Below are 13,255 nucleotides of genomic sequence, written 5' to 3'. Positions count from 1 at the left end.
ACAAGGGCACAGTGAGCAATTAAAGACACACTATGTAAGATTTTTGGATCAAAATATCCAAAAGCCACTAGAACAATGTTATATATTTTGATGATATGTGTACTTACATTATCCCATATGTTTCTAAGAATGTTTAAATCCAGAGAAATAAGCGGTTTTAACCAGGACACGGACCATGTCCATGCATCGCTTATCAATGAATATTTCATGAGTTTTATTAGACAGGTCAGCAAATGTTTGGATGCATTCATCGACAGAAAACTAATCATTGTTATAGAGCTCAACACAGTTAGTCTTTTTGTTTAAATCTCGTTTTCTTGATTTACCGCGAGTACCATATTTACCATGCCTAATATCGATCTAGCTCACTGCAGTGTGCAACAAGTGTCTCATATAGTAGCCTCTGAGCCAACGCACAGAGTAGCATTATAACAACTTTCAACACACTCAAATGTATCTAATATGATAAAACAGCGCTGCCTTGCCCCACATATGCATGACCGGAAGAACCTCTAGTGACGAAAAGTTACAAAGTGTGCCTTTAAAGACATGTAAAGATGATTTTAGGTAAAATGGCTGAAAAAGTATGTGATTTATTGGTTTATCACTTTCGACCAACTGGTGGAGCTGTGACCAAATTGATTATGGTGTGGTCTGAGTGATGTGAAAATTACACATGCAAAGTTTGGGGTTAAAATGTCAAAGCATTGCAGAGTCATTTTGGCGTCATGCCATCAAATTTGTTGAGGTGGTATACGAAAACAGTTTTTGTCTATTGACACGTAATCCATAAGGTTTTGCCAGCATGGTCTGAAATACGATTAAATTTTGGTGAAAATCGGACCAACTGTCTTGGAGGAGTTCGAAAAAGTTTTTGAAAGAAAATCAAAATGGCGGACAGGAAGTTGAGCCAACTATGGCAAAATTGGTATCTATGTTCTCGGCATGACCCAAATAAGACCAGTTTCATTAAAATAAGCTAATTTATTCAAAGGTTAATTGCATTTTTTTAAATTTCACTATAACTGTCTCAACTTTTTGAGTACTGTCAGGGCATGGTGCCGAAGACACATACTGAGTTTCGTAATGATACGCCAATGCGTTCGTAAAATATAGCATTTTTACGTCAATATTCTAAATGGTCGACGCCCAGAAAGGTCGATATGGGACAATTGAGTGTCGTTCGACTCGGCATGCTTCACCGAATCTAAAGAGACCAGTTTTGGCCAAACCGTTCAGAAGTTATCAGCAAAAAGGTTAATTTTTCATATCTCCTGACCACTAGGTGGCACTGCGCCGAAACTGCGGGTACCTTCAGGTCATGGTTGTCATAACACACACCAAGTTTGGTCAGATTATCAGATATGCTAAAGCATTGCAGAGATATTGCCTCATGTTCATTTTACCATGCTCTTCGTCAAATTCATTTGCGCGTTATCCGAGAACGGTTTGACAAATAAACTTGAAATCCATATGTTTTTGTCGGCATGGTCAGAAGATGATCTGGTTAATTTTTTTTTTAAATCGGTGTGATGGCCAAGGAGTTGTTCGAACATTCAAAATGGCGGATACATTTTCATGACGGAAAATTACGTCATGCATTTGAATCACCTTGAGTCAATAACTTTATAACTTTCCAGTTAATGGTTCTATGGGCTGCCATTAACTCAAGAGCGGAAGAAGAACACTAACGATTACAATACGTGGTGCTTGGCCCCAATTAACTGTTTTCTATTGTAAAATGCCATTTATTTCTGTGATCAAAGCTGAATTTTCAGCATCATTACTCCAGTCTTCAGTGTCACATGATCCTTCAGAAATCATTCTAATATGATGATTTGATGCTCAAGAAACATTTATGATTATTATCAATATCATATTTTTGTGGATATCATGATGCATTTTTTTTTTGACTTTTTACATTTTCTGCAGCAATGTCTTTACGGTCACTTTTGGTCAATTTAATGCAGCCTTGCTGATTTAAAGTTTCAGTTTCTTATAAATAGCATAAAAACTTAAAAGCATACTACAGTTGCATACTATTAAAAAAACAACAGTATGCAAGTAATCACAGCCACTGTATTAAACCTCCTTAATGACTGCAAGACAAAAAAGCTGAAAGTGCTTTTGCCTTTAGTGAACATAAAATATCAGTTGTGTTTAATAACCAGAAATGATGCATTTCAGTTTACAATACTAGTTTAAAAGCTTGATTTTAACCATAAATAAACCATAAGATACAGTAATGTTTAAACACAATAGCGTCTTTTAAAAGGTAAATCAGGGTTGAATTATTTAGTTTGAATGTTTTCACCCATTAGACTAAAAAATGTTAGATAACTAAAAACTATATTTGATTTGAATAAAGAAATGTTTTAATAAGTTTAATAAATACAGATTTATTTTGAAGAGCGTATGGTGTATTTGTGATCAAAGTTCATTTTGTTTTTGTTATTTTTTGCATGATGCACCACAAAACACATGTGATCAGAAAGAGTTTACACACAAAACCTTGTTTAGACAGAGTTTATTGTCTTCAGTAACATAACATGGCACAGTGGAACAGCTGATCTTAGAGCAAACGACCAGCGGTTCAGTAATACTCTCGTCATCAGGTACATGTAAGAAAGATAGCAGGGCATTCAACAGTTCAACGAAGCCACACAAATATCCCCTGGAAGTCGAAATAACAAAAACAAACCCATCTGACAAAGTCTGAGTGCTGTTGGAGTAGGAAAAGATTTCACACTTCATATAAAAATAAAAATATACATTCAGGTATCTGTTTAAAAAAGCTCATGGAATGGTTTTCAGGCCCTGGCGTCTGAGGTCCCGGTCGAGTTAAGGCACTTGATCTCACGTTTACTGTACGTTCGGCGAGTAAAACTCCTGTTATCGGCGTCTCGGTTTTTGTTTGGTCTCGTTGTTTCTGGTCAGGTCTGGTTTGGTTTGGTTTGGATTGGCTCAGCCAAGTGTTTCACAGCTTCCAGTCGACAGTGTAGTTCATATGGGCGAGAGAGTCTGAAAGAAGCAAGTCAAGAGGTTAAAACAGACACAAATTAATTGTAATAATAAATGTACGTGTGTGTGTCTCTGAGCGAGTGAGTGTGTGTGAGAGTGTGAGTGAGAGTGTGTGTGAGAGTGAGTGTGTGTGATCGAGTGAGTGTGAGTGAGAGTGTGTGATAGTGTGAGTGAGAGTGTGTGTGAGAGTGAGTGTGTGAGAGTGAGTGAGTGAGAGTGTGTGTGAGCGAGTGAGTGAGTGAGTGTGTGTGAGAGTGAGTGTGTGTGATCGAGTGAGCAAGAGTGTGAGTGAGAGTGTGTGATAGTGTGAGTGAGAGTGTGTATGAGAGTGAGTGTGTGTGAGCGAGTGAGTGAGTGAGTGAGTGAGTGAGCGAGTGAGTGAGAGTGTGTGTGAGTCAGTGAGAGTGTGTGAGCGAGTGAGTGAGAGTGTGTGAGCGAGTGTGTGTGTATGTGATAGAGTGAGTGAGTGTGTATGTGATTGAGTGATGAGTGAGTGAGAGTGTTTATGTGAGTGTGTGTGAGCGAGTGAGAGTGTGTGTGTGAGAGAGTGAGTTTGTGTGTGAGTGTGTGAGCAAGTGAGAGTGTGTGTGAGCGAGTGAGAGTGTGTGTGTGTGTGTGTGTGTGTGTGTGTGTGTGTGTGAGAGAGAGAGAGAGAGTGTAAGTGAGTGCGTCTCGAGTGAGTGTGTGTGTGAGAATGTAAGTGAGTGTGTCTCGAGTGAGTGTGTGTGTGAGAATGTAAGTGAGTGTGTCTCGAGTGAGTGTGTGTGTGAGAATGTAAGTGAGTGTGTCTCAAGTGAGTGTGTGTTACCTTCTGTCTCCCGCTCATCCATGTTTTAATGGAGGGCAGAAGGACGCTGCCCAGCAGGATCTGAGCGGGATGATAGATCAACAGAGGCACTGATATCAGAGACAGATGCTCATAACCCTCGAACACGATCTTCAGCATGGGGATACCTACACACACACACACACACACATTAAACCAGTGTTTTCGATTACAGAAGGTCAGTAATTATTAATATTTGCCTTTTCCAGACAGAAGCTTGTGTTTTACCTAAAGTGAGGGATTTATGAGTCGCACAAAACATGATGGCGACTGAATCAGCTGCAGTGAATCCTGAGGATTTCCTACAAACATCACAAAATAAGATGCATATAAACACACTATGAAGTCCGTCACAGATCAAAGAGTAAGTGGATCAGGGTTATGTCTCAATATTAAACCAATAACACCATGACAGAAGACTGAGTGTGTTTCTTACCTTGTAGACAGGAAAAATATCAGGGCCATGAAGCTCAACTGAATGGAAAATACTGAAAAACAGGGAAAAACAACAATGTCGATTTTATTCAAAAATAAGTTTTTGTACAATATTCCAGTTTTTCCCATAAGTTAAATCCGCAGCTTTGGCCGGAGAGCTGGCAGGTTGAACACACACTCACTGATGAAGACGACGATGAGGAGGCTCAGGTGGTCCAGCTCTATGTTGGGGTTGGAGAAGGTGTCGCAGAAGGTGGTGTAGATTATCATGAGCAGGACGACACTGCTCACCGTCCCGAACGGAGGCTTCCGGCGGTCCAAACACTCTCTCAGGAACCTCCTGCACACCTACACTCAAAACAATTATTCACACACCAGATGTTAGGGCTGGGCGATTTATCCATTAATCGTTTTTAAAATGTGGACGATTCAACATCAAAGACCACGAATTGATTTTTTTCCATATTTATTATTTATCTATCACCCAAAAGCCAGTATTAGTTTTCCTCCACTGTTCATATGCTTGTTCCATGTTACACTAATGCTGAGAGATTTTATGTGTTTTATCTTAAACATAAAATAACCTGATCCTGTTTAAGGCGTGCGACTGTTCTCACTCGTCCAGTTTTCAGCATCAATGTTTCATCTTGCATCAAAAATCCTGTCAGTTCATATGCATTTGAAATATAGAGTTGAGTTCTGTTTTAATGTACCTACAATAAAGAGTTTAATGTACAGGTTTGTGGCTCTTAATTTCTCTTATTAATTAACCACTTATGTAAACTTATGTTCAATGTTCTTTTTTATAAATATAGGATTTGTAATATTAAATCTATATTCATTGAGTCGAATCGAAAAATCAATACCCAGCCTTACCAGATATCATTTTTGATATTTTCTACTAGTGTGTGCAGGAAACTATAGTTCATTTATGTAAGTGAGGAGAGCAGAATAAAGTAAACTGTGACATATTATACGCAATAATTCTTCATACAGTGACTATCAGTAATATTTATTAAAAATTTGGGACCAAAAATGATTCAGACACTTTGAGCTGATCATGTTTTGCTGAAGTGTGTTGTCTTTAATTGCTAATGCTCTTTTCACACACAGACTGAACAAAATGAAGCATTGCTTGGTGATTGGTTGAGCTAAACTGGTATTATGTAATTGTGTAGTTAAATTTAACAGCTGACAGATATTCAACATAATTCATCAGTGAGACAGTCTAACAGAAGGACGGACAAAACCAGTCAAATATCAACTGAGGTCATAACTCATAATTTATTACCATTTTCTAAACTATAGCGAATAAACTGATAATGTGAGAAATATTGAAGGTGTCTGAATACATGTTGGTTTGACTGTACATCCACAAAACATGTTCGGTATCACAGTGGCGGCTTCCTATTAATAACTGCTGATGTTTAATTATTTAAGACAGAAACTCAGATTAACGTTTCTAATCCTTTCCCTTACAGATGCTATTTGCCTTTTTCACATGTGAAATTAGATAAAGATGAACAATATTTACTAAAACAACACACACACACACACACTCACCTGTCCAACTATGAGCGGGACGACCACCGTCATGAAGAGCTGCGAGAAGATGGAGGTGAACGGGACAGAAGACGAGGAGCCCAGCTACACACACACACACACAGAGTGAAAAACATTATACAAACAATATATCAGAAACAACTCCTGTAAAATACACTGAACAATCAATAGAGTATACATATGTATATTTGCAGTATATATTACACTCGTACCACATGCTCATTGTTCAGCACCGAACAACACAAATAAAAGAGTTTTACTCACAAACACCAGCAGCAGAAGAGGAGTGACCACAATCCCCTGCAGAGAAAGCAGACTCTTAACATTGTGCTTTTATTTCTTTGTTCTTTTGTTTGTCTATTTTTCTATTTTCTGCTCTCTCTCTCTCCCTCTCTCTCTGCATTATCACACTTACCAGAAAGCTCCCAAATGCAGAATTGAAAATGGCTGCAGCCTGTAAAGAAAACAAATATACGCACTTTTACATTAAATACAAAATAATATACATTAAAAACATAATTGAATGTTCATTTTGATGTTTAACTGTAATGTACACCAAATGTTGTGATTATTCTGTTCTAAAAAGTTATGATTTGTATAACAAGATGTGATTATAACAGTGATCATGATTTTGAGGTGACGTCTGCTCGCCTGTTAAGTTTAAATGAAGTACAAAAGTTGTGATAGTTGTGATTGAGTGTTTCTGTAATATAGTTATCATTATGTATGATATGTATCATTATGGTGGAGTGTATTTTGTAAAGTTGTGATTGCAGTGATTGAATGTGTTTTTAAAATGAGCGTTGTAAAGTTGTGATTGTGAAGGAATGTGTTTGTAAAAAAAAGCATTTGTAAAGTTGTGATTGGTGAGAGAAATGGGTTTGTAACGTTGTGATTGTGATGGAGTGTGTTTTTAATGTTGTGATGGGAGCAAGCTGGTAAAGATATGATCATTGTGAATTTGTAAAGTTTGGGGTTTCATTTTCTATTTTGACTAAAATAGTGTTATTTTCTGCTGGAAATTATTTTGTGGTGAGGTCTGCTTGTAAAGTTTTAATGAAGTACATATGTAAAGTTGTAATTGTTGTGATAGAATGTGTATTTAAAGGTCTGGTGAGGTCTGCTTGAAAGGTTTTTATGAAACACATCTGTACAGTTGTGATAGTTGTGACTGAGTGTTTTTGTAACATTGTTACCCTAATGGTGGAAATGTGTTTGTAAAGTTGTGATGGGCACAAGGTTGTAAAGATATGATCTTTGTGAAAATGCATTTTGAAAACTTTTTGTTTACTATTTAGCACACCAAATTTCGTTATCTGTTGGAAAGTCATGTTTTTTTTTATTAAAAAAAAAAAAAAAAAAAAAGGTAATTCTAACAGTGATCATGATTTTGTGGTGAGGTCTGTCTGTAAAGTTACATAAGATTGTGATTGTTGTGAAGGAATGTATTTTTAAAGTTGTGATGGGAACAAGCTAGTAAAGATGTGATCACTGTGATGAAATGAGGTCATTTTTACCTCATTTCCTCCTACAGATTTAGTGAGGATAACAGCAGAGGAGACAGGAGGAGGCATACATGCAACCGTCTGCAACCTGAGAGAGAGAGAGAGAGAGAATTTTATAACACTATTTAATCATTTAAAAAAAAAATAAACATACACTTTACTCAAGATATTTAGAAAAAATAATAATTCACCATCCTTAAAGCACAACATTTCTTTATAATTCCATACATTTTCAAATTCCTCTACAGTCTTCAGTTTTATAAAATAAAACTCTTATAAAACTCTCTTTTGTTAAACTCTTAAAAACATGTACTACATCCCGGCCCACTTCACCTCCTATTTTTCCCTTTCTTGTCAGATAAATAGCCATTTTCGCTTTTCCAATAACAAAGTTAACAAGTTGCCCTTTTTTCTCTTTTTTTCCAAAACTTAAAACCAAAAATGAAACCAACCGTTGAAAATATTAATTTAAAATCCACAACCATGAAATTAAGCATCAAAAATAAGCTTTTAAGTCTGTCACAATGTACAAAACAGTGAAAAATAGTTTCTCTCCGTTCACAAAAAGGACATGTGCTATCAATCTGCTGAATTAATTATGCTAACAATCGCATTTAGAGAGATTTAAAGGTGCTTAAGCGATGTCACACATTTTTTTAGGCCAAAACATTTTTTGTCACATCCATCAGACATCTCCTCACTATCCGCTAGCTGCCTGTCCCTTAGCCCAGTTCATTCATTAGGACCCAAACAGAGATAAAGTTAGAAGCGACCAAACACCTCCACGTTTTCCCTATTTACAGACACAGAGCGCGCCAGAGCGACTGAGAGCACGCACTGAGACGAGAGAGGTATGCATCAACTCGTCTTAGTTAAAGGGCACCTATTATGGAATTTTGAAATTTACCTTTCATGTAGTGTGTAACATAGATCTAAGTGAACAAAAACATCCTGCAAAGTTTGAAATATGAAAGTGCACCGTATATAAAGTTATTGTCTTTCAAAAGTAAGAGTCGACTCTGAGTCATTTTTATGAATCGTTAAAAGACCGAAGCTTTTTCTCTGACTAGATGACGTCAACTTGTCAAGTTATTTGAATACAATACGCCCACTTACTGCGCTCCAAGGCCAGGGAAAACTTGAAAACATCACGGCGACGAGACGCTGTGTTCTGAAGCATTTGAAGACTAAGTGGCTACAATTCATATATGCAACTATACCACAGAAGTATAGTCCGAGCCTTGTGCTTTGTTCGCGTTTGAAGACGATTTTGAAGACGATTGCTTTACCAACTTAAATGCAACCAAACTTGGATTCGCGAGCCGGCTGATATTGAAGGAAGGTTCAGTTCTAAGTGTATTTGCATCAGCTTCCTCCTCCGTATCACAACAACCTGTAAGTGTTATTAATAATTGTTGCTTTTATGTTTTATGTAGCATGCTTAATAATTATTTGGTTTGTTGTGTAAGCACCGTTTAGCTTCTAGGTCTTCAATGACAATTGTATTGAGATATGTGAAGTGTTTGTCATTGTTTTCGGAGTTGTCTTAAGAATAGAGTAATACCTCGTAACTGCATTTTTTTTTTTTTTTTGTAAAAACGTTATGTTTATGCCTCGGGCTAACGCAAACAAAGACTGATTGTGCTTTTACAATATGAACTCTGGGCTATGCTCGCTAACATAACATTAAATTCCTTATCTCATTTTCAATATTTTACTACAAACTACAAAGCAGTGGACTATAATCATTATTATAACACAATGTAATTGATAAAAGCATCATTGTACTCCGTGTTAAACAATAAGTATTATCTCTGTAAACACTGCTAACATCATCGGACCAATCACCGCAGATTAGCGTCACGTAAAGGCGGGGTTTTGAAAAGTGATTCACTAAACGAATCATTTGAGAATCGCGGTCAAAACAGGTAAAAATAAATGCATATTATAAGAAAACTAAAGTCTTTTTTGTCATTGCATGCAAAACTGTTGTTGGGGACTTCTAAAACAATATTAGGAACATTTTAAATGCCATAATAGGTGCTCTTTAAGGGAATAACATAGTTTAATATGAAGAAACGGTGAAGTATCCCTTTAATGGTCTGGCGTGGACTAATGAAAATCGGCCAGCTCGAGGGGCGGCACCAAGCATGCATTTGAAAATCTCACTGCACGCAATTGGATAACACTACGACCAATCACAACAAGTTATCGCTTAGCTACCAGCGGAGCTAATGTTAACTGGGAGATTAGACTCTTGCCGTATCCGGTCGGCAAAACAGCAAAAAAGTCCTTCTTGCAAAGGAATGATTCGAGCAGCGTCTTCTGTTCCTCTTTCAGATAAAAAGCCAAGTCTAACTCGTTCATTGTAGCGGCCAAAGCCGTTTCCAACAACTGGTGTTCATCCATAGCCATCTTGCAATGTTTACTAATGACTTAGACGTCGCAGCGCTGTCGTCATCTCGCCTCTGGCCCGCCTATATCAGATAACCCGCTGTGATTGGTGCAGCTCAGATCGAGGGGCGTATTTAATGAGCATCATTACTCGACATCAGAGTAACTCGCTGAGCAAATTCAACTTGTGCTCTCGCGAGAACTCTGGATTACCAGGGAAGAAAAGGAGAAGGAACGCACGAAGTCACGAATTTAAATCGGAAAAGCGTTCAAAAGGTGACGAGAACTCCGCCGGCAGAAGGGCTTCCAATCCCACATTCAGGAGGCTCTGTTTTTGCCGGACAGGGTAAATCCAGTCTGTTTTTTCTAAATGGTTCATGACTGTTTCAGGAAGCACGGAAGGGAGGGGGAGGGGACAGGATGAGGAGCTAGCCTCCGTTTTGTTTGACAATACTTCGAACGTCAACAAGAAGTGACGTCACCCAACATCGCTTAGAGCGCCTTTAATAAATATTAACACACACAACTGAATTTAAATCACATTTATTCCCCTGCTTTCCGGACAGGAATCCTCCACATACTGACCCTATCCTGTGTCACTTCAGGACATTTCAACCAATGGCACAACAACAGTAACTCATAATCTTCAACGTTATAAAAACATGAATGTCTTTTCTGTGTGTGAAAGGACGTGTGGAGGTTGCAGGGGAACACAGCGACTCTCTTGGAGGAAAATAACCTTAAAGTGCCAACACAAGAAGCCCTCAGAGATCCAGTTTCCCTCGGCTCAAGCTCACCGACAGAGACTTCATTCAGTAAAGCAGAGAACAGGTAGAGATTGTGTACGAGAAATCTGGAAATACACGCACTCACCCTCTGAGAAGCCATTGGTTGATCGCCGTCAGGGCCAGGACTTTCAGGAGCAGCCAGATGGCGATGGGGAAAAACACTAGCGTAAACGTCTGGACGAAGAAATGCAACTTTACGTGCATTAATGCACTCGCCAGCTCCTGGAAAACACAGCAAAATAGAAATTACTTTTGGAAAAATCTATAAAATCATAACAAAAACAGTTACCGGTCGTACCTCTGTTTTCAAAGACAAGCCACTGTTGAAGAAAATAACAGATACTGCAACGTAGGTGATGGTGATCTCTGGCCGAAGAGGACCTGAAAGAGAACAGACTCACATGAAATAATAGCAGCTTAAGGAATTATGATCATATATCTTGGTTAAATTAGATTACCAAGTTTTGGGACACTAGGATAATGGCACTAGGGTTATAACATGGTAATTTGGACGTTTCATAAGATTGAATTCTTTATGTTTTCTTTCAGCATCATATAAATTTAGTACCATAATACAACTATATGTAACATGGGTCCTGTACAGTTTTATAAGGGGAGTCATTATTAAAATGCATCAACACTTTTCAATATCAACAATATTTGTCTCCAATGACCTTCTAAGTCAAAATGAATTGATATTTTGTGATTTATTTTCAGTGTCAGATATTCATGTTAGTTGAAAACAGACATACTGTTGATTATTAGATATAATTTGGCGGTGCTTTCAAACTTTATCCATTGAAATCAAAGACCTACAGCCTGTTCTGACTAATGTTGCTATTACGATTCTTATCTATCCATCCATCTATCTATCCATCTATCCTCAAACTTCAATAGGGTTTTGAACTTTAAACAAGTCTTTGTCCAGGCAAAAGTGTTCTCACGCATGTATAAACAGGAAAAACAGCGGTAACTATTCTCCACCCGGACAGGATTGTTCAGATCCGGGTGTTGGAAGTCAACGTGTCACAGTGACAGCTAGAGTAAAAACAGCCATCAAACACATCGATTAACACACTGTATGATCATATTCAGATCAAATTTATCATGAAGTCTCCATCTATACGCTGAGAACTTTACGTTACATACAATAATGTGACCTCATCCCTCATCATAATTACTTCCATTTTACGTCAATGCACAAATGATCAACCATATTTCTGTGTGATATTGATGCATACGAGTCATTTCCTAATAGCGATCATTGCATAATTATTATTATGTATGTGTGCATTAACTGATTTTAAAGTTTGCATGGACAGAAATGTGTCCAGGTGTGTGTTTGATGATGATTCTCACCTCCTTTCACTCCCACGGAGGGCGCGAGCTTGGCGCACGTGATGACGAGCACTATACCGATGATAAACCATTCTTTCCGCACGCGAGCAATCAAACCCATCGCCCATCAAACCGACGCGCGACTAAAACTGACGAGCTCCGTGTCCGTGCGTCGAGTCTCGCTCTTCCGGACACATATGCGATACCGTAATGACTGGTGTCTGCGCGCAATCGCTTTGTCAATACTACCACGGTGAGCTTTAATATTATTATTATTATTATTTATTGAACATATTTAACAGCAAATACATACCGTTTACAACTCAAGACTGAATTAAAAAAACAATAATGTAACTATAAACAGTAGATAAAAAGCCACTAAAATAAACAGAAAAAAGAGAAAATTCAGAGAGTGCCTTTTTCATTTAAAAAACCATAAATATTATATTTTTTGCACAACTTCAAGGACTTTAAAGCTATGACATTGCTTGAAGAAGAGATCGTAACCAAATTACATTTCAGGTTTTTGCGAAAAATAATTTAAAAAAAAGAGGTTTAACAGACCAAAATTTACACTTGTGTACAAAAAAACTTGGCTAGAAAAATAAATAGATTTATATAAAAAAAATACTTGTCTTTTAGATTCTTGTCAGAGTTATAAAATCTAAATAAAACATCCTTAAACACCGATGAAAAATGGTCTAATAAAGAAGATGACAGGTTGTTTTTGCCCCGCCCCCTGCGCCAGGATTGGTTAGTGAAAGCTGCTAACAGCCGAGTCAGCCCTACGCTTATGAATGTTCATTACTGATGCGTGCGTACGTTTAGAAACGTCACTATTCCTGTCTAGCTCGACGCTACCGTAATGACTCGTGTCAGAGCGCACCAAATGGGTTAGAATTATTGCATTATTCCAAATAAATAGATTGAGATTCACAAATAAACGTAAATATATTCACAAAATTGATTGAATTCACAAATAAATAATTAAGATCCACATTTATTTGTTTCACAGTAAAGAGTTTCACATAAAAAAATAGTAAAATTCAAAAATAATACATAAAAAAATATTTACAAATGTGTTTTATGTCACAAACACAGTTCTGCCTGGCATTCATTTGTGAATCGCTTCTTTTGCTTTTGTGGATTTTGAACAATTTCTAGCATCAAAGACGTGCAGAGTAGACCTATTTTTTTACAGTCTATGGAGTAGACACATCCACAAATACAGTACAAGTGGACTCCGCCCACCGTCAAGTTAAGCCAATCAGATAACAGCCATCTGAGCTGACCAATCATAGCACGCTCTGTATTAAGATTCTTTACAGTTATTTGTGAATCTCAATCTATTTATTTGGAATACTGCAACAAATCTAACCCTATTG

General features: G+C 37.5%; 1 protein-coding gene across 1 annotated transcript; it reads right to left on the bottom strand.

The window, feature by feature from the left end:
- Positions 1–2,501: 2,501 nt before the first annotated feature.
- slc10a7 (solute carrier family 10 member 7) lies at positions 2,502–12,086 on the bottom strand. Its single transcript, XM_081386096.1, has 12 exons — positions 11,892–12,086; positions 10,831–10,913; positions 10,618–10,754; positions 7,363–7,438; positions 6,261–6,299; positions 6,110–6,145; positions 5,846–5,929; positions 4,465–4,630; positions 4,284–4,335; positions 4,076–4,149; positions 3,830–3,975; positions 2,502–3,021 (listed from the first exon to the last, which is right to left on the bottom strand). The coding sequence occupies exons 1-12, from the start codon at positions 11,989–11,991 to the stop codon at positions 3,004–3,006; spliced, it is 1,011 nt and encodes a 336-aa protein (XP_081242222.1). The 5' UTR covers positions 11,992–12,086; the 3' UTR covers positions 2,502–3,003.
- Between the last annotated feature and the right edge of the window lie 1,169 nt (positions 12,087–13,255).

The sequence above is a fragment of the Scardinius erythrophthalmus genome (assembly GCF_964197995.2).
Source record: "Scardinius erythrophthalmus genome assembly, chromosome: 15".
Classification (NCBI taxonomy): domain Eukaryota; kingdom Metazoa; phylum Chordata; class Actinopteri; order Cypriniformes; family Leuciscidae; genus Scardinius; species Scardinius erythrophthalmus.
This window is presented reverse-complemented; position numbering and strand designations above follow the sequence as displayed.